General features: G+C 46.2%; 2 protein-coding genes and 1 long non-coding RNA gene across 10 annotated transcripts; 1 reads left to right on the forward strand and 2 right to left on the reverse strand.

The window, feature by feature from the left end:
* Positions 1–1181: 1181 nt before the first annotated feature.
* LOC136786555 (uncharacterized) lies at positions 1182–4874 on the reverse strand. The gene is made up of 3 exons (XR_010825540.1): positions 4654–4874; positions 1896–2991; positions 1182–1817 (listed from the first exon to the last, which is right to left on the reverse strand). It is a non-coding gene; the product is annotated as an uncharacterized lncRNA (long non-coding RNA).
* Positions 1671–21222, forward strand: MORN3 (MORN repeat containing 3). Of its 8 annotated transcripts, none has more exons than XM_066979001.1 (8): positions 1671–1834; positions 4993–5177; positions 6182–6337; positions 6842–6999; positions 8719–8878; positions 11276–11460; positions 11836–11943; positions 21204–21222. In XM_066979001.1, exons 1-7 carry the CDS (start codon positions 1671–1673, stop codon positions 11902–11904), a joined length of 1077 nt encoding a protein of 358 aa, XP_066835102.1. In that variant the 3' UTR covers positions 11905–11943; positions 21204–21222. The 8 variants fall into 8 exon arrangements, with proteins under 8 accessions (XP_066835102.1, XP_047929784.2, XP_066835103.1 ...); XM_048073827.2 differs by lacking the exon at positions 21204–21222 and adding an exon at positions 15419–16264; XM_066979002.1 differs by lacking the exon at positions 21204–21222 and adding an exon at positions 12431–14221.
* On the reverse strand, positions 12980–27127 carry LOC106031142 (calcium release-activated calcium channel protein 1). The gene is made up of 2 exons (XM_048073835.2): positions 26821–27127; positions 12980–16254 (listed from the first exon to the last, which is right to left on the reverse strand). Exons 1-2 carry the CDS (start codon positions 26932–26934, stop codon positions 15688–15690), a joined length of 681 nt encoding a protein of 226 aa, XP_047929792.1. The 5' UTR covers positions 26935–27127; the 3' UTR covers positions 12980–15687.
* Positions 27128–27444: the final 317 nt, after the last annotated feature.

Raw genomic sequence — 27444 nt, forward strand, 5'->3', positions numbered from 1 at the left:
ACCGGGTTGTCAATATCAGGGAAAATGACAGGATGCTGGGGTCTGGGCACACCGGGTCCTCAATATCAGGGAAAATGGTGAGGTGTTGGGGTCAGGGCGCGCTGAGTTTTCAGTATGAGGGAAAAATTTAATGAGCAGAGGAAGCCCAAACAGACACTGTTGAAGTATTCAGCTGCATCCCGTCCGTTCCTGGCACGCACAGCAGGCTGGGCTGGTAACAGCCTCCTGCAGACTGGGCTGAATCCAGGATGGGGTTTGCTGGCATGCTAGTGGGCTCTGAGGTGTTCAGTGAGGTTGGCAGAGGCCGCTTGGTCCAAAAAGCAGGCAGAACACTGCTGTCAGTTCACAGAATGGTTGGGATGGAAGGGACCTTAAAGGTCATCTAATTCCAACTCACCTGCCGTGGGCTGGGACACCTTCCACTAGACCGGGGTGCTCAAATTTTACTTAATTTCTGTTAAGTAAAAACATTTAAGTAAAAGCACTTCAACATTTATAGGACTACTTTTGCCAATACTAACATTCAAGAAGGCACTTTGAGAAAATATTGTCAATAACCCTTAAAACTATTCATTTAACTCGTTATCTATAAACCTCAAAAGAAAAAAAGAAAGCTCTTAATATCACTCTTGGATATTTGCCCTGGGCCGTAATTCTGCAGCCTTGTTACATATTTGTTGGGGCTAGAGCCTGTGTTTCTGCAGGCAAAGCCCCCAGGGAAGGTGCGCATACAAAAGCAGGAAATTGTAAGCATTTCCCATGAAGAGCCAAGCTGTAGAGTCCTGTGGAGCAGTGAACAGAGACCTGCTGAGGGATCACCAGAACTTTATTCAAAGATTTAATATTCTTTCCCTTCGCCTCTTGACAAGGAACAATGCTTACAGGTATTGAGGCTGTATATAATTATAACCCCAAAAGATTTCTTTCAAAGTCTTTTAACTAAAGTGTGCTAATTAGTAATATTTGTTCAAGAGGTGCGTTTTCTTTAAAACAGTAACACAAAAGAATTTCACTACATACAAAAGAGGCTATCTGCACTGCTAGTTCTAAAAGTATTTAAAGTTGTGTTGTTACAAAAGATTTCAGAATTACCTGTAATCTCTTTCCATCTCCTGGGAGATTATTGCTGTTTGTATAATCTCATTATTTCAGTCACATCTTTACATATAAAATCAGAGTGAGGTAAGACAACAGTGATTTTATTTTTTTGTAACAAACTAAACAATTTGTTAATTATAAGTGTATATATTTTTACTCGCTGAGAATGGAAACTGAAGATTTTGATTATATACGTCTATTATAAAAGGACTGGTTTCTTAGTTAACACTTGTAAAAGAAAAATCACATAATTTATATAGCAGTATATGGTCTTGAGAGACTCAAATTTGCATATCCAAGTTCTCTGCATTCATTTTCTTTAAACATTTCCTTGAGTTTTCAGGCTTTTTGCACTTCTCTGTCTGCAACAACTGAAATGTGCTGCAAAATTAGATTTCCTAAAGGAAGAGACTCAAAAATCTAAGTGTTCACCACTTTAACTTTTTAGTAAGTTTTCAAATTGGCAGTCTCCTTAATATAGATTCTGCAAAAATCCTGATGGGACCAAGATATCCATGGTGGGTCTGTAAGAGGGTGTGCACTAATCCAAAAATCCTTCACAGCGATGCCTGATGAATAATGCAGATCTAAGTCAGATCTTCTTGCTCCAGCACACGAGGACACAGGGAAGGGACGGCCCAGAGGAGCAGCGGACGCTCGCATCTCGGTACGGCTGTGCTGAAGGTTGTCCACCTCTGCCTGCAGAAACGGCTCCTGCCCTGACCAAACAGGAGAGGTACAGTCTGCTGCAGAAAAGCTATTTAAAAAATGCCACTCCTGGCTTTTCCACACCTCACCTTTCCAGCCCTGTGTTAGAAACAGGTTCTGCCGCTCAGCTGGAGTTTGGGGCAAATTCCTCAGAGTGTGTCCCTGGGGCTGGGGCTCCAACAGCCCTGCCTGGTTTTCTGGAGTCTGATTTATCTCCAGAGAGCCTCCATTCTTTCTGCATGCTTTTCCTGCAGGCCTGCTTAACAAACCACACATGCTGCTCAGTCAACAGCCGATTAACCCCCATCATATACAGTTTTCATATTCGATTTCAAGGATGCCTCCCTATCCACCACTGCAGTCAAGACCTGGGCAGTTGCACTGGCTATGTCCCCAGCCCTCCCTCTGCTCCCACAGCTTAGCGCTGGTGTAGATGAGACTTTGATTCAGTTTAGCATTTTACAGAAGCCAGAAACGTGGCTGTGCAGGTTTAACAGTGAGAGAGACTTCTTATTGTCTCTTTCTCCAGTGTCTTTCACCAGTGTCAACACATGACAAATGTTAACTTTCCTCTGAACCCGAGTATTCTAAAGAACACTTTTAGGTATCTTGCAAGGCTAACCTTCCAGCTCTAACATTCCAGCTTTTTAATGGCTGGCTTTTCTTCTAAGGCCTTTGAAAAGCAAATCTACAAATACAAAATCTGTTTTGCCTTTACCTTGATTAACCACCATGTCATCAACCATTCATTGCCAGAAAACATATCAAAGAAATTGAGTTAATTATTCAAGTTAAAGATCACAGCAAAACAGTGCAAACTGGAAAGGATAAAATGCAAACATGGTAAATTCCCATTCACTCATCAGGTGACAGTAAGCCATGGTAAATAAAATACTTAGCTCATGTTTCAGCTGGGAATTGGTACTGCTGATCTTATTTTGTAATCTGGACTTATTCCTCAGTTAAGGACTTGGAACAAACGAGGCATTATCTCAAGCATGGCCAAATTTCTCTTGCCTCCGTCATCATACCGTGACCTGCATGTTTTAAAACAGTGCTGAGGATCCCACAAGGCACTCTCCAGTTGCGCAGCAAATAATTCTCAGCTTTGGGTAACTTCATTGGTTTACATCAGTCTGAGCAGTGTTGTTGCAGGTGTTTGAGTAGAGGCAATTAACTGTAAATCTGCAGCAAAAGAATGAAATACAGGGGGAGAGAGTATCTGGTAAGCATCGGCTTCAGCCGCCCTCCAGTAAACATTTCACTTTGCATGATTATGACAGTGCTTGAACATTTCAGATAACCTAGAGCTCTTACTTTAGATTGTTTGGATGTAAAAGCAACACCTTTTTTTTTTTTTTTTTATCTTGAGAGAGCTGTTCACAGCAAACAGGAGGGAAGAGATTTAAAGAAACACTTTCCCTCAAGGCTGTTATTTAAGCAAAAATCAGCCAGTGAAATTTATATCTCAAACCTTCTACATTAATCCATCCCAAATCCTGCTAATAATAATTCTTAAAAACAGAGCTGAGGGGAAGAGCCCTCAGTGCTGCACCCACTCTGTACTCATTTGGCCAAAACTGACACACGCTTGGTTCGAGTCCAAGACCCTCCCACCTCTTCCTCTGGCTTTTATTTTGAATATAGCAGCAATAAAACACACATCTGAGCATCCTACTTCCACAGTATGTTGTTGTCACATTCTTCACCTTTAAAGAATTCCAGCATATGTTTCTCTAAGTGTTTCTCTCTATTTATTCTACAGAGTTCCCAGAATAAACTTAAATTATTGACTCTGATAGTTTTCAGTTGGTTTGGGCATTTCACTTCGGTGATTCCCTGAGCTTTGTGAGAGCAAACTCAGCTCAGAGCAGCTGTCTGCTTTCATTGTGAAAATGATTGGTTTCAGATGTTGTAGAACACTGAGGTCCTCTGGGTTTATTTAATAACAATAAAAAATCTAAATCTTTAGACTGAAAAAAAATAAGGCACATTCATACGTCTCGTGGCCTTGCTCCACAAATGGCTGATATCTGGGCATGTTTCCCCAGCATCCTCCCATTGCTTGGTTTGTTTTTCAGCACGTACTGGAGCTACCATCCTAGCTGGAACTTGGAGAAAGTTTTTCTTTTTTTAAATACAATATAATTAAAAAATATTTTAATATAGTAGAGCCCTCTCTTAAATCATTTGGGGATCAGCCCTCGGCAGGAGAGCAATGCTGCTTTGTTGAAAGGTGCAGACTCAGTCCTGGGGTGTCTTTTGGTTCTGTTTAGCAAGTGCTTTGCTGGAGAGACCACAGCTCTACTCGGAATTTTTCTATGCAACACATGCTCGTATATTATTTTAATTACCACTGGCTTTACTTACACATGCCTCTGTGCTTTCTCTAAACATTAAAAAGGTTAAGAAACCAATTTGTGAATTTTAATTTGTTGCTTAATTATCTTAATCCTTTTAAATTCTTCATTGCATCTAAACCAGTTTAAAATACATACTGAATTTCAAATATATACATGCATATATCTTCTGCTTAGCAAAAGCTGTGGTTAGGTGATACACAGTTTGGACTTGCTTTTCAAAATCCTTGGACAACCTGCACTGTTTAAAAATAAACAAGTGAAATTGTCTGAGCTAGCTAATTATTTTAATTGACAAATTCTCGGTTAACTGCGGTACAATATAGGGGCTGAAACAGTCAAAATAATTAATACTTTTCCAGAAGGACCTATTTCTGGTTGCAATTTAAGACTGTAATTTTTGGGCTGCAGTAAGCATTTTTTCTTCCCCCTCATGGGTTTCTCTCATTTCCCCCACAAATCCCCGTCTCCCTCTGCAGCACTGTACCTTTGCCATGGTAAAACACAGGAACAATTGTCTTTGGCGATTCTTAGGCTGCGCCCAAAGCCAGGAAACGTTTTATGAACAAGGGTGATTAAATCCTTCCTGAACATCTTCATCTCATTTTTAACAACAGGAAGTGTCAGGTTTAGTCGGATTTCTGCATGCGACCTCCGATGTGCATTTTCAAGGGGTTTCTCCATTTTCTTCTGCCACTTGCAAGGCTGATTTGTGTGTTACCTGGCAGCGCCTTAGATGCGTCCTTTCCCTACGGGGCATGTTGGTGCGTGCACAGCACCCCCCGTCCTGACGACAACGGGCACCGTCACCATGCCGTACTTTCAGATCGCTGGAGTCGCCGAAGCGGGCCAGGAGCCAGTTTTCATTTCCCAGTGACTTTCCCTACGGGCCGCTCACAGCCTGCTGGGCTCCCGTCTCCCTTCGCGCAGGAGTTTGGCAGAGTTGCTATGACGACTCGGCCCTGGTGTGCACAGCTGCAGCACCCAGCCCGCACCGCTCTCCGAGCGCAGGTTGGTGCCCGTGGGGTAGCTGGGGCTGGGGGCAGGAGAACGTGGGTCCAGCTCGAGGGTGCTTTGCCCCTCCAGCATGTGGGCTTTCCTGCAGCATCGCTCCTTTGCGTTTGTTTCCTTTGCCTTCGTTGCTAAAATCACCCACTCCCACTGCTCTCTTGCACCCTCATCTCTCTCATCACAAAGCTAAAGTGGGGACAACACAGAGGAATGGGCCCGCAGCCCCTCTGTGGGCTGGTACGCACCTGGCCAGGGTGGCTGCAGGAATTTTCCCCCCTGAGCTCACAATGAGCTCCATTCCCACTGCCGCTGCCTGCCCCATGCTGCCCCAGTGCCACGGGTGAGGAGCAAGATGGGTAGCACAATGAACAGCACTGCTTTGTTTTGGGTGGGAAGGATTGTGAGACACCAATATATATATATATATTTTTGGCAGTGATATCCCCCTAAATCATTTTTGAATGACCAAGTGGAAAACTAAGGATGAATGCTACCTCTGTTACTCTGTTTTCTAAGATATATCTAGCTTTTACTCCCTAGCAGTGAGCTATTTCCTAAAAACAAACAAACAAACAATTTGCTTGAACCAGTGCTCCTGCTTGGCAAGGAGCAGGTGGAGGATGAGCCCTGGGAAGCAGCTTGTCTGCGTCTCCACTGTGCCAGGTCAGGGCTGACCTTCCCTCATGTCCCAAAGTCCTCTTGCAGGTGCAGAGACCAATGTCCACCGCAGATATATCCTGCTGAAGCTGATTTAGCATTTCCTAACATACTACAAGCCTATTTTTAGATAGTGCAGTTTCATACATGGGTATTTTTAGATACCTTCTGTTCGTCATATCCTTATATATATGTATAATTTATCTTTGATACAGTGTCAAAAACAGACATCAATTACTGACTCAGGTGCATATTAAAATACAGTTCACTGATAGACTGTTCTGCGGTACCTGCCTTAGCAATTTCACCCTAATTTATTTCTGGCAATCGTTTGTTTTCCTCTCCAGCTGAAAACACAATGCCTGTTGTGAAATACCCCAGGGCCATAGAGCCTCTCTGGCATGAATGGGACGGGAAGGCACAGAAATGTGGGTTAAGACATACGGTCTATGCTGTAAATGGGGATCAGTACACTGGAGAATGGTTGGACAACTTGAAGCATGGTAAGATGTATTGTTTGAAGAAAAAATATCCATAGAGGTGTCTTTACAAAGGTTCAAAGGGCCAGGGAATGGTCAGGGATTGTTATGTACTCCTGGAAGAGCATTCGTGTATGTATGACTGTGTTAAATATAATGCCATGCAAAAGTGTGCTCAGACGTATTTCTAATAGGTAACATGAAGAGCTTTTACATGCACTCAGCTGCAGGGCAATTACCTGACCCATCTAGATTATGGATTTTAAAAATCCTCTAAAAATACAACCACCTGCACTCAGCTCCATGTATCCAAACCCGCCCCAGCTGTGCTCGACAGAGCGCTCTCGGCTCCCACCGCGCGGGTCGCAGGGAAAACACAACCCAGTGCACAGAAACAGCCCAAAAAAGCAGGGTTGCTGCTGCATCGCTAACATTGAAACGTGCTTGGCTTCTGTAGTATTAATTTAGCATCAAGCCTTCTCCTACCCGTTGTGATGACCTCCTTGTATTTCCTGTTCGTTGAAACAGGTAAAGGCACCCAGATCTGGAAGCGCACCGGCGCTATTTACAGCGGTGACTGGAAGTTTGGGAAGCGGGACGGGTATGGCTCATACAGCATTCCTCACCCCGTGACCAAGGAATACAAGAAAGTGTACACAGGCTGGTGGAAAAACGACAAAAAATGTGTAAGTGTGATTTCCGGCATCTGCCCTGAAACATGCAAAAAAATAACTTAAAGTACTGGTTTTTCAAATGGTGCCTGTCCCCTGAGGCTGCATTGAAGGCATGGAGGGGTTTGGGGTAAATTAATATGTAGAGCAAGAAAATGAAGGCAAGAGCAAGAGATCTCAAATTGAAGCTGTCTCACAGTGGGGAGCCTTGCCTGCCCTCCCTTCCCTCCTGCCTCCAGGCTTGGCTTTGCTTTAAATTTTGCCTTGTCCCTCCAGAGAGCCCAGGAAACTTCAAGAGTGGCATCCATCACCCTACAGAGCCTGCAGTCCCCAGCCCCAGCAGGAGGGACCCCCTGCCCAGCCCCACGCTGCCCCTCATTGCTCTGGCTCCCTCTAGATTAGCCGCACAGGTTGTGTGTCCGGGTGTCCGTGTGTCCTGACTCGCACCACCTGCTGTGCTTCCAGCATGCTTGCAGCAGTCAGAGGAACTTGCTGATGGAATATGGTTGCAAGCACTGCAGGAAAATACAGCTTAGAAGCGCTGTGCTGCGAGTTTTACAGCGCATTAAGCAAAAAACACAAGTTCTTCAGGAAATTAAGCCTGTCACATAAATCACTGGTTTTTCTACAGGGAGCTCAGTGAGGAAGTCATCTGGTAAAAATGACTGCAATCCTATGTGCAAAATCCTTTTAGGAGCATTTTCTGATCTGCCAATGGGAACCTTGCATTCGCCTTTGTGTCCGCTCCTAAATTGAATTAATGGCCTCTTACGCTTCTAACTGGCGTGCAGCTCTCTGGCTCGAGCCTCTTTGCAGGAGCTTCCTTCCTCATTCCCTGAGAATGTATTTTGGATGGTTGAGCTCTGGCAAAATATTTACTATATCCAAACATCAGTAGGTTGTTTTTCTTTTTCTTTTACCCCCTATAAAATCCTCCCCTTTATATCCATGCAGTTTAGTAGAATTAGTGCTCAGAAAAATCAGTTATTTCTGTAACTGATTTTTTTTTCCCAGAGATAAATTACTGCTTTCTTCCTATGGGAAAACTCATTAATCATATGTAAATATTTCTCACTGGTATCATGCCTCGTTACAGGGATGTCTCTTACCTGGCAAGCACACGCAGAGGACAAACACCTCCCTGGGGTTTCTGGCCTGCACACAATCACTGGGCTCAATTCACAAGTTCACCGAACAAATCAAGCTGAGAGCCAGTTTGAGGAGCAAAACCTGCGTGGGTTTATGGATGGAGCAGAAGGCAAAATCCATCGTTAGCAGCACTGGGATACTGTCAGTCTGCCCAGGGCAGGGAAAGGGTTGCCAGCCTGGGATGCTCAGGGCTGCAGGAGACATTGGCTGGGTCAAAGGACACCAAATCCCACTTGCAGAGGCAGGTGTCTTACATTGTGTATCCCCATGCAGGTTTATATACGAGTAGAACCTGCTTTTGGCTAAATATTAGCAGCAGTCATGCCAAAAATAATATACAGAGATATAAACCTGAGATTTTGTCATTGAAATATCATTGGCAAAAAAAAAAATCCTATCGCATCACCTCTATTTCCTTCACCGCCCCTTCAGCACACGGACAGTGGTTGAGCTGTGCCATCAGGCAGCTACATATCTAAAGGTAGTAAGAACAGGAGCGGTATGTCCAGAAATTAATATCCCCAAATCAAACACTGACACCTTTCAATAGCGAGGCTCCTAACTGCCCGTCTCTGCTGCGCACAGGGCTACGGGACGATGTTCTACCCCAGCGGGGAGTGCTACGAGGGCGAGTGGAGCGGCGGGCTGAGGAGCGGCTGGGGTCGGATGTGCTACGGGGACGGCTCCGTCTACGAGGGGCAGTGGCTGGCGGGCCAGCCAGGCGGGCAGGGGATGCTGTGCCTGTGTAAGTACCGGCGTGTCCACCTGCCCCTGCGCAAAACCCACATCAAGCAGGGATGGTCCTTCCCTCCGAAACGATCAGCATCACGCTGCTCTCCTGACATCGGCCAGATCGGTGGGTGCTGCCTTGAATCGCCCCCACAGCTTCATGTTGGGGTGGAGGCAGCTGCCCTGATTCCTCCCTCGGGGCTCTGGGCTGGAGGCAGCAGGGGCTGGGCAAGAGCGGGTGCCACGATGCTCAAGGCCACACGCATGGAAGCTTGCTTTTGCTATGATTTACATTTAAATGACAGGGATGGTTAGGGTTAGAGATAATATACTGTTAGGTCAGAGAAGAGAAAATCTCTCTTTTCAAACCAGGCGCCTTGCCAGGCATGCTTTCTAGCTACTGCATACCAAAGAGGAGACCGTTTTCCAGTACAAAAAACAACAGAGCTATCTTTCTGGGCTCACTATCCTCTCTCATACTTCTGACGCTGGCTCACATTGAGCAAATTAGTAGGGGTTTCATTAGTACACAATCCCTTCCCAGACATGACACTGAGTGTATCACAGATTGGGAATGTTGGGGGCATCATAAAAATAGAAATTTGGATTTTTTTTTTTCTTATTTTGCTGTGGATTTAACACATTTTTCCCCAAAGCCAAGAATCCCAGTCCTTCGCAGTATAAGACACTGTGTTCCAGGAACATTTGAAGGAATGTTATCTATTATTCATCTCTTCTTATTATCTTGGAAACAATCTTAAAGCTAGTCATTAACTAAGCAAAGCAGCCGGGAGGAACAAGCACAACTTCCTCTGCACATCGCATACATGACTCTGCTCTCTCTGCTGGCTGTAAATTCAGCTTGGACCAATGGCTCATACCAGTGACAGCAACACATGCTTCCAGGGGCAGCTCAGTCAACTGCCCCACTTTGCTCCCGTCCGAGTCACCCTCCCCACTGCAAACCGGACACCCTCCAGGCTGACCCACCGCTGCTGTGCCACTCCAGAGCCTGGCTGCACAGCCTGGGCCCCCCAGTGAGCTGGATTCCTTTGGTTAAAATTAGCTAGAACGATTATTCCATACCCACAAACTGGTAACGCATTCAGCTTGGGTGCTGGAAGCGTGGCTGGGTGCTGGCAGCGTTGCAGCAGTGAAAGAAAAAGTTCTTCAGCACAGGTCACAACGAGCCACAGCTCGGGGTAAATCGCTCCTCCTGGCAGCGTGCCTGGCAGGGTGAGCGTGGCCAGGAGCAAGGTGCTGCTCTGCCACCACCGCTGCAGCACGGCAGCGGGTGAGGGAGCCCTAGATACCCTGATAGGACATGGGGCAGTGGATGGGGACACTGAAATGCCACAGCGCAGCCTGTGGAGGGTCCTACACAGCCCAGTCTGTGATTTTATTGTTTTCCACATGGGCAGAGGCTGGAGAACAGGAGCCAAGCAGCTCCCAGGGTGATCCCACAATTTCTACCTGGGTATGTGTGTCATCTCTTGCCTCAAGGAATGGCAGAGTCCAGCTGAGACCCAAAGATATTTCCACTAAGTCACCTGGTCAGAAATGCCCATTTGTTGGCTTAGAAACCCTGTCTCTAGGAAAAGGGGATGGCAGAGGGATCTCCTGGTGAGAACAGGGCGGCCTGGATGCATCCCAGCCCCACCAGCACCCTGTGAACATCCTGTTCTCAAACAGCAGCACTGGATGAGGCGGCTCTCCTCCCCTTGCAGCTCTGAGTCAGGAAGGGGCTTTTCCCATTGGTGATAGATGGATTCCCAGAGAGAAGCACAGAGCACCCCCCACTCTCTCCACTTGCAGAAAACCACAGAGATGCCATACAGCTGGAAAAACAGCCTGCAAGAGATTGCATGAAGCCTTCAGACATTTCAGGAACTCCCATGCCGTAATTCCTTGAGAGGCAATCCAACTACAAGTATTATTTGAAATCGAGATTATTTTAGCTAGCTGCTGCTGCTACTCCTCCTTGCCCAGACAAGCAAAGCCCTTTGAGGCAGGCTCCCTCTGTGGTGTGTGGCAGGGACAGACCTGAAGCTTGTGTCCTGTCAGTGCTCGGGCTGTGAAGGTGACTCAGTGGCTTGGTGCCCAGCCCGAGCTCACGTGCTTGGGATTTGAGCACAAAATGAGTGTCAGCAGGAGGAGAACAAAGCAGGGCAACACACACCTTGTTCTGGCGACAAGCGTGGGCTCCTTCGCCAGGCATTTTCTTGCTCTGCAGTACAGCAAATGGAGCAGTGCCAAAGCAGCACCGTGTGCTGTGCTGTGGCTCCCTGGGAAGGGCCGGATCTGGAGCCAAGCAGATGATCTGCTCTTACCTCTGCTGCGTTGCTTGGTTTCACGACTAGCCCCATGATGAAATGGTGCCCATTTCACTGCCTGTTCGTGTACTGAATTGCAGCAAATGAAAATCGGTATGAAGGAGGTTGGAAAGATGGAAAGAAGCACGGCCCAGGACGATTCTTCTACCTGGATAAGGGACAATTGCTTGAAGGCATCTGGGTGGCAGACATACCAAAATGTGGGATTATGATCGACTTTGGCCGAGATGAAGCTCCTGCCCCTACTCAGTATCCAATCCCAAAGGTAATTCCTAGGAATTGTTTTTGCTAACCATGTTTTCACCAACAGCACTCACCAGAGCTCGAGGTGGCTCTCAGGGCCACGCTTTGCTGTACAGCCACCGCACAGGCCCCAGGCTCTCGGGGTGCACACTCAGGCTCTTGTCCAGCATTGAGCTGACCAGCCCCGCAGGGACAAGCGGCCAGCCCAGTGGTACAAGTCCACTGCTGGAGCCTCAGACTCGCCCACACCTGTGAAAGCACACACTTCTGCACCAAAACCTGACCCAGCACAAAAGAAACGCAGACAATAGCTGCGGAGACAACAGTGGGATTTGAGTGAAAACCAAATGATTTCTGAGCCCTCTCTACATAATTGATTTGCATTCTTTTTACTTAGATTGAACTAGCCGATCCAGATGCTGTCTTAGCAGAGGCCCAAGTGATGTTTGATGACAACCAAAACTAATAACCAGATGCTGAAGAAAAAGAGATGCAAGATAAGAACGTAAGCCTGGGTTACTTACTCATTTGAGTCTCGCGTCCTCGCTGTGGCATATCGCTTTGTGGTCACCCCGCTTGTCCTTCAAAACTGCCCCCGTATGCTTCAGCATGAGGCCTCTTCCCACCCACCATTATTAAAAAAGAAAAAAAAAACAACAACAAAACAAAACAAACACAAGCTGGAAGAGGCAGTGACTGGCCACCTCCTCTGGCTTACTCCTTCTGCACAGAAATAGCTCTCCTGTTGGTTTCAAGGTCTTTAACAGTGCCTTAGAGAAGCAACAGGGTTTCAATTAAGTGCTATAAAAACAAAACCCTAGAGAAGTACAGTCAAATAAATGCACCCCAGCTTAGCTGGATACATACTGGTGAACCAAGCGGCTTTGGAAGCTGTAACAGGTGATGTTTCAATTAGCACTTTTATTAATGCAGCTTTACTTGCTGTCTGTGCACATCGTGTAACACAGTGCTTTTTTCCCTAACCGCACTAGAGCAAAGCCCCACATCGAGCACCGGCTCTGCTCCTGTGCCAGCCCACGGCCCTGTGCCGGCTGCTCCGCCTGCACCGAGGGGCAAGGACCGTGTGGAGCTGCCAGCACCAATAAGTGTCACCTACGAGAACACGAAGGAAGGTGGCACTGCAGCCACCTGGTGAAAACTGCACTGTGGGAGAGCGTGTAATTAGTTCACCTGATTTAAACTGCGCTTCTGAGTATCGCATCTTGTTCACAGTTCAAGCGGTCCCTTGACTCTTCACATTTTCTCAGCTAGATGATAACCTACTTTCCTACTTAAACACTCAGAGTAACAAAACATGCCTAGGATCGAGGTGTAAGCAGTGCTGCGGGGAGGAAAACCATGCTGCCAACATTATGCTCCCTATACCTGTGTGAACAGGAAATTTCATCTTTGTATGACTGAGATGACTAATGGCATACATGTCGGAGTTCCTCAGAAATACAGTTAGGATTAGCACAATATAGCCACAGAGATAATGGATGCAAAGAAGAACATTTTTTAGGCATCTAGGTAACAAATAATGAGCAGCAACCGAGCATATTTTATTTCATTATTTGAAGTGATTTTATATCTAAAGAAGTGATATACAACAACTGATGTTTAAAATGCTTCAGGTAAATGCATAATACCATTAGTATAAATAAAACCAAAACTTTGTGTGCACTCTTTAACATTTAGAGCCACGCGGTTGGGTCTGGTTACTGCCTCTGGCACACAGTTATGAGAGAGTGCCCAAGGCATGACATTCATAACCATTTCCAGAGCTGGAAAATGAGAGAAACACACTTGATATCAGAGATTAAATTGCAGAAAAGTTAGAAAAGCAGCTGTTGTAACAGCTCCATTAGCTCAAAACTTACAGCATGAAAAAATTAAGAAGTTTTTAATTTTGTATTTCCTAAACAAAACACTTCCCTGTCACTTTTTAAAAGATCTGCAAGATAAAAAGAAATTCAGCAACTTAAGGACAGAAAATAATTTTACAAAATAAGCTTGGAAAACATTTTCTGGACTTACATTCAAAATAACGTTAGAACTTTAAAATGCATAACTTACAGACAGAAGTGTATTGTTTAAGCCATTTGTTCTAGTATGAATATTGAGTCAGATCTGCTTCCTTTACTGAGTCTCCCTTCCCAATATGGGACTGGTATTTCATGGAAGGATGGGCAAATACATTTTGTGCCTACTGCAAAGATTTCATGTTTTGGAATGCTGTTGCATTTAATGCCTTTACTATTTAATCTTTTCAGTGCTCCATGAATGAATACCTGAGGAACTGTAGTCATAATTCTCACCATCAGATTTACACCAGTAATAGAATATTTATACCTGAAACACAAAATAATGGCAGAGCTACAGAAAATCCTGCCTGGCTCCTGTACGCCAGGAAGACTTGTGAAATTGGCAAGTGGAAAGTTGTTTTTTGTGTGTGGACAGAGAATATCCCAGCAAGAAAGCTGCTGAAAAAATGCCAAGTCCTTTTTTAATGGTTAGTTTTCAGAACACAAAATGCACCGCAGGTAGCCTTGTCAACACTTCACACTGCAGCAGTGCTGACATGAGGGATCAGTCCCAGTCGCTTCAGTGGGCTGCTTCCCTGGTAAACACCACACTCTGCCACCCACCCTGTCGACACATCCCATGGCTTGTAAGTACATCGGGATAACCTGAGATGGAGGTTGGATATAAGAGACCACATCCAGCCCAGGCTCAGTCAGGTACAGCTCCCTGTAACCCATCTGGGTTTAAAAAAAGAAAAACACCACAGGTTTATATTCCACAGTGTTAGCTACAGTATGGGGTCAAGTTTAGTTCCAATAGATTTGAAACCTGTTTGTCTTAAAAAAAAAAAATAATGACTTTTACTCAGTGCTTTTACCCATTAAAGCCCAAAGCTTCTCCATACAAGAACTGCATTCCAGAAAATCCACTTCTAGACATAGCTGGAATTACTGAAGCAGCACAGCACAGCTGCTGCATCTTTCTTGGACACACCTCTTACCTAAGAAGCAAAAGCTTCCATTTGGCCTCGTAAGGAAGAAAACAGAAAAATGACACTGTAGCCTATCACAGATGCGTGTCTGAAAAGTAAGCAGCAATGTTAATTACAAATAATCTACTTTCATAAATAAATTGACATAGAGAAAATTAGTCTTCCAGATCCTTTGGAAGCAAAAAATGTCTGAAGTTATTACATACAACAACACTTCAGCAAGCAGAAGACTTTTTCTAAACAAGGAAGACCAAGGCATAGCTAATTACTTGGGAATCCAATGCAGAGAAAGCACCTTTTGCTGCTTGTGTCTGAGGATTTATTAAAAAATATATTTTTTTTATATAAAAGTATAAAATAATTACTACTTTGGCTTGGAAAAAACAGCAGTGGTTCTGATTTTCAAGCAAAATTTATCCAGTGATAATTTCCATCTAGTTCCTCCTTTTTTTAAAAAAAGATTCCTAAATGGAAAACAGGCGATTCTATCTCTTCAGATAATACAATACGTGCCAGCTCACGAGAACTTTAGAGCAGTTATTGCTTTTATTTTCTTCCAAAGAAGAGTATAGTAGTCTCATTCCTACTCATGTGGCCATACCACATCACAGTAGGACTAGTCATGGGTGTTTAGCAAGTTATAAAATGTGTAACTGCCATAGGAAAAGGCGCTGGAGAAATCAGTGAAGTATTAATTACTTGGCAGCAAAACATACTGGGGAAGGTGGTGGGAAAGCTTTCACTTCTACCATCTGTCAGGCTTTCCAGAGAGAGCAGCGCTAGCACTGAAACCAAGTGCTAATTGCTGCATATCCCAAGTAATTTGTATCATGCCATGCAACATGGATTGGACAAGCAGTATCTTCTAGTAAATGCCAACGTCAAATAAAGAGGAAAAAGGATTCTCTATCTGTCCCTAACAAATACCCAGATTTACAGTGTTGCTCTCCACGTATTCCTATAGCCACCATTCAGCACTAACAAGAAGCAAACCAGAGTGCTCACATGAGGAGGGATGCACGTGCAGTGCAAGCGTACCCCGCCATCCATTCCTTCAGATGTCAGCGATCCAACAGATTATGACAAGAACGTTTTTTTTCTCCATAAAGTTCAAACAACATTTATAAACCTTCTCTTTAAGGGAAAATCAACAGTTTGACCAGCTCATGCATGAGGGAGTCAACATAACAAGGCAGAAGCAGGACAGTGGGTTTATTTTCTTTAAGTACAGGTTTATGCAAAATGGGTAACAGCTGGGGAGATGGCATCACCTCTGTGATCCAGCTGATCCTGGAGCCGTGCAAATTCAGCAAGTTCATTCAGTTCCTGAAACTGCCTGTCTGTTTTATGGCTGACCAGTGACCTGTAGAAGTGGACGGCAAACACAATGAAAATCAGTCCAAAGGGAACCATAATAGACGTTGATGCAATGGCTGCTGCCTGTCCTGATGTGATGGTGGAGCTGCTGTTCTGGGACGGACCGCTAGGGTTCTTCTTTAAGGGAAGGAACTTCACCCAACACAGTAATACCACCTCTGCAAGAAAGAGCAAAGTCCCAATGACAGTAGAAAACGCCCAGGCAAGCTCAATGTGCCGGTGCATACGCTCGTGAGGGGATTCCTTTACAGAGTTGAGATTATGCACATTGCTAACGGCCTCTATGTTTGGAAGAATGCAGGTACTTATCATGAGTGCAAAAAGGTGAACTGCGACAAGGACAGTAGTACAGGCACTGAAGGCTATCAAGAGACCTCGTGGGTAGTCATGGTCTGCATCTAGTTGAACTTCTACCATAGCCACCTGAAAGGAAAGGGAAAAAAAAGGAGATATTTACCTGTGTTACATATTTTTTGGTTATTGATTATTCTAATTTTAAATTATTTTCATTGCAGGATAATTAAGCATGTCATACTAATTCTGTTTATTCTTTGACAATAAAAACACTTATTTGGGGCCCAAACATTTCCGGAACATTGTCTGATCCAAACAAAATTAGAGACTACATTTGAACTTCTTTTCATGTCAATCTTACGTCTGAGCTATCCCGCAAAGGCCACCTTTCTCATATTTGCTGCTCATTTGTAAAGTAAACCATCAGTATGCGCTGAACTACTAACAGCACAACCACCTTGCTACCTCCAGCTCATCCCAACAAAATAGCTGGATTTTAGGAGTCGAAGTATGTTGGTCACAAAGATTTCTTCTTTCCTGTATTATATCGTAGTGGCAGCTTTTGATCTTTTACTACAGATCATAAATTTTGTTGGATATTAGGAAATGTTGTGTGTCCCACACATATGTAGGATGAATACCGTAGCAAGTCTTTTGAAGTAGGTATCAGTAACACAAAGGCCTGGGAAGGCTGCAGGCTGCCCTTCACAAGCCTGGTGGTCCCTTCACCTTATCTATTTGTGTTCTGAAGAGCAGGAGCCTTTCACTAGGAAGATCACCTTTCCATGGGGCTCTTGGTGATATGCCTTCACTCAAAGTAAGTATATAAGCAGGCTCCAGAAAAGCAGTTCAGAATGTGAAAGGCTCCACAACGTCCATGGCCAAATAAGCCTGTTAGAGGGAATAAGCGTGGAGAAGACCGGAGGACAGAAAAGACGTTGCTAGCAACTCTTTGAACTACTAGGGAAAGATTTGAGAAGGAATTACAATTCAGCGCACTAAGATCCCAGATTGAGAGAGCGCAGCAGTTTCTACTGTCTGAACTCATGGATATTGGTGTTTATAGGAGAAATCATCCGGTTCGTGGAACAAACCAATATTAGACATCCCAGAGAGCACAAAACTCTGGAAATTGTCTAACCGCACCCCTGGGTGAGCACGCTACACCTCATGAATATGCTCCAAGGCCAGCCCTCTACTATCCGATGCAGCCATGCCCTTTTACAAACCTGATCCCTAAGCATGCCCGTGCTTTAAGAGCAGAAATTCCCATTAAATAACAGCACTAGGAAATTTATAAACACAGCTGAAATATTTTTGATAAAAGAAATTACATAGCGTGCTTTTAACAGGTTTTAAAACCGCCAGGTGATTTTAAGCATGTGCAACTGATGAGTGACGCTACTCCCAGGAACCTTCTTGAAAAGTTCCCTTTCCTGATAAATATGCCTTTGAGACAAAGCACATTTCCATACAGGGGATAGCGCAACAATGTCTCTAAGTTTAGCGATCTTTCTCAAAGTATCTCATTAAATAAACAAAATATGTTCAAAACAGAACAGAGAAAAAAAATTAACGGCAGCCTTAAATCTGAACACATGTACCCCATATGAGGGAGACGCAGAGTTCTGCCGTTCAGCACAGCTCAGACTGACCCGCACCTTGGCTGCCCAGTCTCAAATCTTCATGGAAGCGAGTCGGATCGCTCGCCCAGCAATCACTACCCTGGTCAAGAAGCGGTCAGCACCCGCTAGGTTGGGGACCGAGCCGTTCCAGCAACGCCTCCAAGGAACGGGGAAGCTGGCACAGGTGCGTGTGACTGAGGGAGAAGCAGTGGTACCAGGGCCTCGGACTCTCAGCAGCACTAAGCTCTGAGTCTAGCTCTTCTGTAACGCAACAGTTTGCCCTCAGAAGACCACGAAAACAGTTAGGCATTGTATTTCCTAACACAAATGAGCTCACAAGTCCCACCGAGCCAGGTTTAGCCCACTGCTAAATGACACCAATGGCTTAGATGGTGTTCAGCCTACAGTGCACGTTTCCAACACCTCCACTTTCATCAAAAGCTCACACAGAAAATTTCCTGAAGTGTAGGTAATATATGTGCAGGAAGATATAGAGCCAAACTACACCAAGTCTGGGATCCCATCTCCATGCACGCACAGAATCAGCATTCTAGGACACTGCAACTCTTTATTGCTAACGTACCAAATATTAAGCCAACCGGGGCCTTTGCTCAGACATGTTTCAACAGGCATTCAAGGAGTTTTGCCAATATTTTAATTCCTTTACTGAAAGCTTTTATCATCGTAAGCCTAACCAATCAGCTAGCGAACAACATCCAAGTGTTACAAGGAACTCAACAAGAAATTTTATTAATACATATACAATTCTTGTTCAAAGATCTTATGATACCATTTCTCAGCTGTGGAAAACTTCACATTTGAGAGGATAAACAAAGCCGTCGGGTGTCGCTTCTACGGGGATCGCTCCTTAGTACCAAAGCACTCACGGGAAACTGGGCTTCCTGCGTGCTGTGTTTTTCCACAGAAAAACTGCAAGCCTTCAACACTGAGGATTCATTTTCATACTTAACAGAATTTATTTCATGCAAATTTTCTGGTGCATAGTTTGAATTTGAAAGCTAGGCTGCCAGATCTATTTTAGACTCAACAACATCCCACTATTGCAGGACATTTTAATCCTCCATCCGAGTACTTATTAGGATAACAACCAAATAAGACACTAAAGAATTGCATAAAAGTTTTTTTCTTTTAAGAACTGATGATTTTTTAAAAAGCATTTAATTCACCAAATACTGAAGACATTTTACATTTCTATTAATCAATGTCTCCACGTAATAATGATATCAAGCATCTGATTTTGAAGTTTAGTCAGACTCTCTTAATTCCAACATAACAGCTGCTCCTGAGCTCTTTCCATTTCAGTGTCAGCTAAAATTACATTTAATCCAAAAGCACCTATTTCTGATTTGGCTTTATTATATGCATACTCAAAATAACATCTTACAAGAAACAAGCTGAATTTAAGCAGCATTCAGACACTCATAGTTCTGCGCCTATATAAGCACAGAGAAAATCGCAGGGAGAGCTGGTCTACAAAAAATGGGGGCGCAGACCAGGAACCCGAGTTACCCCAAGTTCAAGGTACACAGCAAAGCTTCGGTGTATGGCTGACAAAGGCATTGAGACCGATCTGCTCTGCACGGGATGTCTGTTGTGTTGGTAGGCCCCCAAATCACCTCTCAGAAGTGCTTTCAGAAATCTGTCAAGACTGGAGCTGTTACTTAAGGCTTGGCACAACTAAACTCACGAGCAGGAAGGGTGTAACTTCCTTCAGCTCAAACCATACCATGCAATTAGCTACTCTAATTGCAAGCATACCCTCTCTATAAAAATAATTACCGAGACCATCACCATCATCTGAACGGTAACCCCAGCACGAGCCTTCTAACATGTGCAATAATCTGGCAGCCAAGTAGTCACCACCACACACTGCCAATTACCCCCAGCTTGGGACACTAAGAAGTTAAGCTGTGAGTAAAGCAGAGGCAGGGCAGTCAGCCACCCTGCCTCGAAGTCTCGCGCACCCCAACACAGCCAAAACCTGCCAGAAAAAGGCTCCGTACCAAGGGGGGGCAAGCTCCTGATTCCTAGAAAACAAACACACACAAAAAATGGAGCATTCCACAGGGGGTGCATGCCTAGGACAGTTTCGGCATCTTCTCTTGAGTCCCCCCCCCAGCAGCTTGTGCCAGCACAGCTCTGATGGCAAGCACCAAGGGAGGCCACCATGAGGGAGGAAACCCAGCTGGCTGTCGTGCCAGCAAGCAGCACAACCTCCTCCCCACGGCTGGAACCAGAGAGAAGAGTACTAGCAATCACGTGCTGGGACAGGAAAGAGCCTACAGCAAAGTGAAGCACAGAATTCTCCACGGGGGGTACAGCAAAGCCTCCTTGTGCTTGCACCTGGCAGACTAACTCCTGCTTGACCTCTAAGTGAAAAATCAGTTTGTGCTTTCTGTCTCCTCAAACTGACAAAGAAGCTAATTTGGGAACCCTTTCACTATAAACTAGCAGAAAAAACTGCCAGTGCTTTTCAATTGCAAGCCTCTGTTCTCAAGAGCAGCAAACTGCCTGGGCCAGGCTTGAGGCACCTAAACCAAGAAGCTCCATTTTTTCATTATGAGGCCCTGCGTCTGTTTTCAAACAGTGATGCAAAGCAAGAGAAGTTCCTGTCTCCTTTGCTCACGCTGCAATTTCAATACACAGATCAGAACTGCTCTTGTAAGGTTACACTTACCATACCAGGGCCCCCGTGAGCACATTTGCTATGATCCAAGCCCATGCAACGCACGGTCGGATGTGTACATGCTGTGCTCCATGCAGGACATTCTTCCTCCATGACTTCCGTTACGTTTCGCTGCCATTACCTTGCCTTGCTGCGTAACCATAGACTAACGCAGGCTGGAAGACACCTCAAGAGGTCATCTGGTCTAATCCCTGGCTCAGAGAAGAGCTAACTTTAACTTCAGATCATCCTACAGATATAATTGACAGATTTACTGCAGCCCTCGACGAAGCTGTAAATCTGAAATAGAGTTTCCTGACAAAACTAAGGGACTCTCGTGGTCATAGGATGCAAGACTGGAGTCTTCAAAGAACTAAAGGAAGCGGGGCATTCAGATGCTATCCCAAGTGCTCTGAAAGTTTCTATCCATAAGAGCACTGACACAGTGACTTAGATTCTATAAAACATCAACTTCTCTGTTTTACAAGAAGAGAACTGTGATAACAATAAAACCATTAATAAAACTACTTTCACCAGCAATAATGCAATTCTCCATAAAGAACCAAACACACAGCTACAAACAAAGCTTATATGGCCACAGAAATGCAGGATGAGCAACTGTCCTGGCTTGCCACTTGCTCATTTTTACCGCAGCAGTGGGACCTCAATAAACAGCTTGCTTCACACTTCAGCATTATTCCCCAATTTTATAGGCTACAAGAAAGGTTTCAATTTCAGAATAAAGCAAGTTTCAATTCCTGTTTTAGGATCGCCTTCTCCAAAATGAGTATTCAGAGGAAATAAAATGTGAGAGACACCAATCAGAAGGAAAACAAAACGGAGGACCGAACTAAGCCACCCATGTAGCAGGTCATAATGACACTTGAGATTCAACAGTGGAAAAAAGGTACGTGCTCTTTGCTATTACGGGCAACAGCAGCAAACAGCTTCTGAGAGCTCTCTGACAACCACAGGCTCACAGCCTTTTCAGCATCAGTAGCCACTGCTGTATAGAAAAGGAAATAAAATGCCTTATCTTATACAAGTAAATCTGTATTATCTAGGGCCTATTTATAGATGACTTCCTCTACTCCCCTTCCCCACAAAGGCCGCCCTGAGCTCTGGCAGGCAGGAACATAACACGGGCTGGGAGCCCGCGCTGTAACCGCCGCACCGTGTGAATTGTTAGGGTCTGCCTCTCGCAGCAGCAAGTACTGCCGTTAACATACAGCTGCAAGTCAAGGCCGAGTTCAGCACGTTTCATGCCACAGAGAGAGCTTCAAACCAGGCAGAGCCACAGCAATTTCTAACTCCTCGCTGCTGACTGTAGCTCTGATGACCACCCTCTCCACTAAATGCCCGATTTTAGCTAAAAGCATTCTGTAACTCGGGGCTGCGGTCAGTGCCCACTGACGGCCAGGTGACAGGACTGCTGTAGATTTGTCTCCTGTACGCTACATAATGCTATCTGACCTGTCTAGAGCTCCAAAGGCAAGCGCTCTTCTCTCCTTTTTATCTGAGATTCAGAGAGCGAGAAACCAGTATTATTAAAAGTTACTGGATTTAAACATAGACAACCTTATAACGACACGTTTAATGGAATACTCTTGAGAGACACTGGCTCTTGGTACCGTCACATTCTTACTATGCCTACCACTCACGGAGGGAGCTTCCTCGCAGATTGTCACAAACAAAACCCTTCCGGAAAGGTTGCTGGCTTCAAACATCAGTCTTACTAAAGGCACTTACTGAGCCCAAGTCTAGGATTACCTGTACATCCTCGCAGGATTGCTCTCACCTCCTCTTCCCTGGCTACAGCTACCGTTCCTAGATAAGGAACTGATTCAGAAGACGACAGTTTCTATACCACATGATATGTCAAGAATGGCTTTTAAGAAAGCTTCCTTCCTGGTTGCATATTTTAAGGGTCCATCCACACAAGGAGAACTTCACCTGGAGAAGCACACCAGAGCTACAGCACCTGCACCTCACCATGCCAGAATACGCCCCAGTAAAATTGCACACAGCAATCACTAAAATATTTTAATCAACACCTACCTGCAGAAATATTTTCTTACCCTCACTTGCTGCAGCTCTGACTAGGCTCGGCTGCATCTAGCTATCCAAACACTTCCATGCACTAGTGACTCCGTAACATACACCACTCTGAGCAGGAAGCCCCCCCACAGGAGAGGTCTCTCCAAGTCTCGGGCTCAGATCACTAGGTTATTTCAATAACAAATCCCACGTTCTAACCCCAGCTTGTCTACATGTGGGACCGCAGGGAGGAGATGGGATCGGGATGGGATCGCAGGGAACTCGTGCTCCTCCGGCTGTCCACGCTCCGGAGCCGGTCGGTCTCTGTTCCTGACAGCGCTGCTCGCTCCCAGAGGCAGAGGCACAAAGCCAGGCTCTCCACCGAGTCTCTGCACCATTCATTACGAGTTATAAACATCTCATACAAAGACTGGCTCTGGCCTGTACAGAGTCACAGGAAATTTAAAAAGAAGAGCCAAAATAACGACATTATTACTGCTTTTTTACACAGAAGAGAAAGTGAGCTTCCTTTATGGTCTGTCTAGAATCACGGCTGGGGCTTGTTACGGTGCAGAATGGCAAAGCCTTGACAATCACTAAGTCACCACTGGAACAGAAGTGCATGATTTAATTTTATTTTGTTGGTAAACATGAAAATGCAGTACCCACGTAAGAGGAATAAACACATCTTAAGGCGGCGGCATCTCCACACAGCATAACTTACGATAAATTTAGTTTATAAGTACAAGGTCAGATTAGACAGCACAGCAGGGAGAAGAAACCGCAGCTTAATGTCACCTTGACATCCTCCAAATCAGAGCAGCCACCCGCAGCTGCTGTTAGAGCCCTAAGCACTCCTCGCTGCTGCCTTCCTCATCTATAACCTGAGACAGGGATGCTCAACGGAGCAACAAAACGCTGCTTTCACGACTGTAAGCAAACAGAAGAAACCTTTCACACAGACGAGATTCTTCCAGGCAAGCCATAACCTCCAGGTGCAACAGCAATGTAAAAAGCAAGTGGTGACAGGAGCCATGAAACCAGGCCTGTAAGGCTTTACTGGAGGTTACAAACCACAGCTTTTGCACATTATTCTACCAGAATCCTGGTTAACTACAGCTGCAACTCCTGAAGAGAGATCACTGCAGAGTGATTTAGAATGGCAGAATAACCCTTACTAGACAAGGGCTATGCTATCTGCTCAGCGCTGGCAGCAGCGGGGTCTGGATCCTTCCTGAAATATCTCCATAGTAGTTGATATTGAAATAATGTATATCAGTGCAGTCAATCTTCTACAAAAGATGACTGAAGCTCTCTGCAGAAGATTGTATTGGCTACATTTCAAAGGCACGAGCTGACGGTTCTTTGACGATATCCAGTATTTGAAGCTTATATACTACTATTTACGACACTCTGCCCAGCTTGAATCATGAGAGGCATTTACAAGTTAAGTGCGCGCTGTCTCGTAAGTAACGTCCTCCGAATTCTAAACATAACTAAATCAACTATCATGGCTGTATAACGCAGATCCCTAATTTAGGCTCGGGTATTTTCACAGAGCTGTCAATTTATTTTTTTTTTTTTTTTTTGGGGGGTGGGGGGGATGTTTGAGTTTTCCAGTTTGATGGCTGTTGGGATTTAACAACTTCCCTGATTTTTTCAACTCCGGTATCATGCAGTTGTCAAACTACCACGATGCAACTGTGGTGACAAAATGATGCTAACACATCCGCTTAATTATTCCAACAAAAATAACCTGCCAGCAATCCTCCTGCACTGGAGATTTTGATACTGCCACTACAGGTGTGGATGAGCTAGTGTTAGCAGCACTGGATATGTTCTGCAAAATATTCCTGGTGGTGATGGTCAGCCCTGAGATAAACTGGGTTAAGACAAAGACAGGCATGGAAAAGGAAGTCAGGCATCAAGATCTAGAAGATGAAACAGAAGTGTGAATAAATCCTCGATGCATCTACCAACACACGGAGGGAACCCTCCATTCCTTCCCTTCATGGACTACATATGCCCCCCAGTTTCTTTCCTTACCCCTAAACGTTTGGGGGACTTATAAATTTCACAGCTCTCTGTTTAGGAATATGGCAGTGGAAGACAGCATCCAGGGAAAACTGCCCAAAGTAAATGCTGAGGTTTACTCCTGGGAAAAGTGGCTCTAACATCAGTTTGCAGCCACCAGACCCTGCACCGCTCTCCCTGAGGTTAACACAAAGTGTAAAATACTGATTTGCAGGCTCTAAAACAAAACTGATCACGGAGCAGGCTTTTAATAAGTTTCCTCTGTGGAAGCGCGACCTGACATTTCATGCTCTACACACGTCACTGCCCTGTGCAATCCCTTGACTTCGGCATGCATCATTTAACTAGGGTAAGCTTAACTAATCTTGAGGGAATGAGCTCTGAAAAGGGCTGCTGTTACATACGAGATTAGTCCAACAATAAAGGACCAGTTTAGCAGGGGTACACTTAGCTCATACTAGAGGACGCAAGCACTGTTTAATAAAAGAACAAGGATCAATGGAGCAGGCATGGAGACGTGCACATTCCTCTCCTGACAATTCCCACCGATCTGCTGGGCGGTCCTGAACGTGTCTTTTAGGCTCTTTCTTCCCTGCGTTGATAAGGAAAAGGGAGGAACAATGACACTTAATTGCTGTACTAAGTTTGAGATCCAAGACTAGATTGTACTTGAGCAGCCTATTGTTCAGATATCAGGTGCTGAGGAATCTGCTGAAGCTGGTAAACAATGCACAGGCGTGGCGGCAGCAAGAAGGCCCTGCTTTTCAATGCAGAAATCGCTGAAGAAAACTTTAGCAGATAAGCAAAGTTATTCAAAAGAAACCTAAAAATATTTGAAAGTCAAGTCAGCTCTTCTGGAAACCGATGAGGAAGTCCCAGCCAGACAACAATCTCTTAACAGCCAAACCAACGAGGCTACAAGTTGGTTTTTCTTTAACAAGGTCACACTGGACATCAAAGCAGAACTTTTGAGAGGGTAACTTGAAGAAAATCAAAATGGGATGAGTATTCACAGGCAATGTTCCTTCCAACTACAGCTTTTGCTAATCAGAACAAAGTGGCTTTTTCCTGAACTACCCTGAGCAACATCAATTCAAAAGCAGATGCTTCCAGCTGCAGGACTCCGAGCTCCCAGATCTGCTGCAGACAGCCAGGAAAGCAGTGGATGCACCTCGCACATCCACAGGACGCTAAGAACCCACACAGCAGGTATTTAGAGAAAAGCACAGTGCAGACTACAGCTTTCCCCTTCTGTCATCTCTCTGTGAGAAATCCTGACTCGAGCAGCCAGCCTGGCAAACTGCTCTGACACAAGAGGAGCGCACAATGAGGGAAACCCAGCAGCAGCAGCGGTGTGCGAGCTGCGCGTCACCCAAGGAGACCCGAGCCCAACATGCCGCTGCACCAACACAGCTGCCTGTCAGTCAAACGGGCCCCGGGCACCGCCACCCCGAGGAGCTGCGGCTGTTTTTAGCCATCCAAGAAGGGCAGTGACATTTATTTGACCGTCAGAAGGCGGCTGCGGACCGGCTGTTGTGTTTTGAAACAGCATCCTCCAGCTAGAGCAGTGGTCTGGCGGGGGGTTCATCGCACGGCGGGGGAGTGCCTTGCTGAAAGAGGGGCAAAAATAAATCAACGCAGAACAAATGCATGAATATGAGGTATTTTCACAGACGCACAGGTGGCTGCTTGGTAGGTCAGGGGACCGGACATGCGATGGAGTCTGTAAATGACCGTATTTCTGATTATATCCAGCTTCCACTTGAAGCAGTTAGAGTTACCAGGCTGTGATCCTGTAGCAGACCCCAAGCACACTAACACCACGAGGCATTCCCAAAACTCGCACAAAACCCCTCAGCGCTGAGCAGCCCCCGAGTTCCTCCACACACACGCACAAACGGCGGCGCTGCGAAAGCCCGGCGACAGGCGCAAGGAGTTGGAGGGACACCGCCAACTCTAAGACCCAGCGCAAAGAAGGAAGAAAATAAAAATAAAAAGGATCCAGAAGCAGAGCCACGGTGAGCGCTGGGCGAAGCGGAGCAGCTCCAAGCCCGGCGGGGCCGTGGCCGGGCGCTCCCGGGGCCTCCCCCCCCTCAGGCGCCTCCTCACCGCCGCCCCGGGGCCGCCCGGGTGTGCCGAGCCCCGGGGGCAGGAGGCCGGGGAAGGGCCGGGGAAAGACCGCTATCGCCTCAGGGCTTCGTCCTCGGTCAGAAAAAGGGGAAGCGGCGGCACCGCTTCGCCTCCCCCCCCCGCCCACGCTTCCCGCCCGAGCCCCGGCGGCCCGTCAGCGCCCCTCGCCCGCCGGGCGCTCACCATGGCGAAGCCGGAGAGCAGCGCGGAGGTGCGGCTGGAGGCTTTCAGCTTGGCGCGGCTCAGGTAGAGCTTCCGCCAGGACAGCGCCTGCATCGAGTGCTCGTTCAGGCTCATGGGGCTCCGGGCGGCGAGGGAGCGGGCGGAGGAACGGCTCGGGAGGCAGCCAGCAGCGGCGGCGGCGGCTCCTTCCTGCGGCACAGCGAGGGCACCGGCTGCGCTAACGCCCCATGGCGCCCGGCGGCTGCTGCTGCTGCCGGGGCCGCGCCTGCCGCCACGCCGCGGCGAGCCTGAGCCTGCGCCCGCCGAGCGCCGCCCCGCAGCCGCCTCATTGGGGCCCGGCCCGGGGCCCTCCTCCGCCACCGCCCCGCGGCTCCGCGCCCGCTTCCCGGCGGCCCGAGGGCGGCTCGGAGGCGGCCGCTGCCCGCCGCTGAGGTGAGGAGCGGACCCGGCACGGCCGCCCCTCAGCGGGCCCCTGAGGGCGAAGCCCCGCCGAGCAGGTTGCTGTTTAATTCGGTAACGAGAGCTTAGTTCCCGGGGAGCTGTAGTTTGTGAGGGAGTTTCTTACAGCCCCCTCCGCTCGTTGCTGGTGAATCCACACAGGACAGAAAAAGGGACGGGGCAGCT

The sequence above is a fragment of the Anser cygnoides genome, chromosome 17 (assembly GCF_040182565.1).
Source record: "Anser cygnoides isolate HZ-2024a breed goose chromosome 17, Taihu_goose_T2T_genome, whole genome shotgun sequence".
NCBI classification, from domain to species: Eukaryota; Metazoa; Chordata; class Aves; order Anseriformes; family Anatidae; genus Anser; species Anser cygnoides.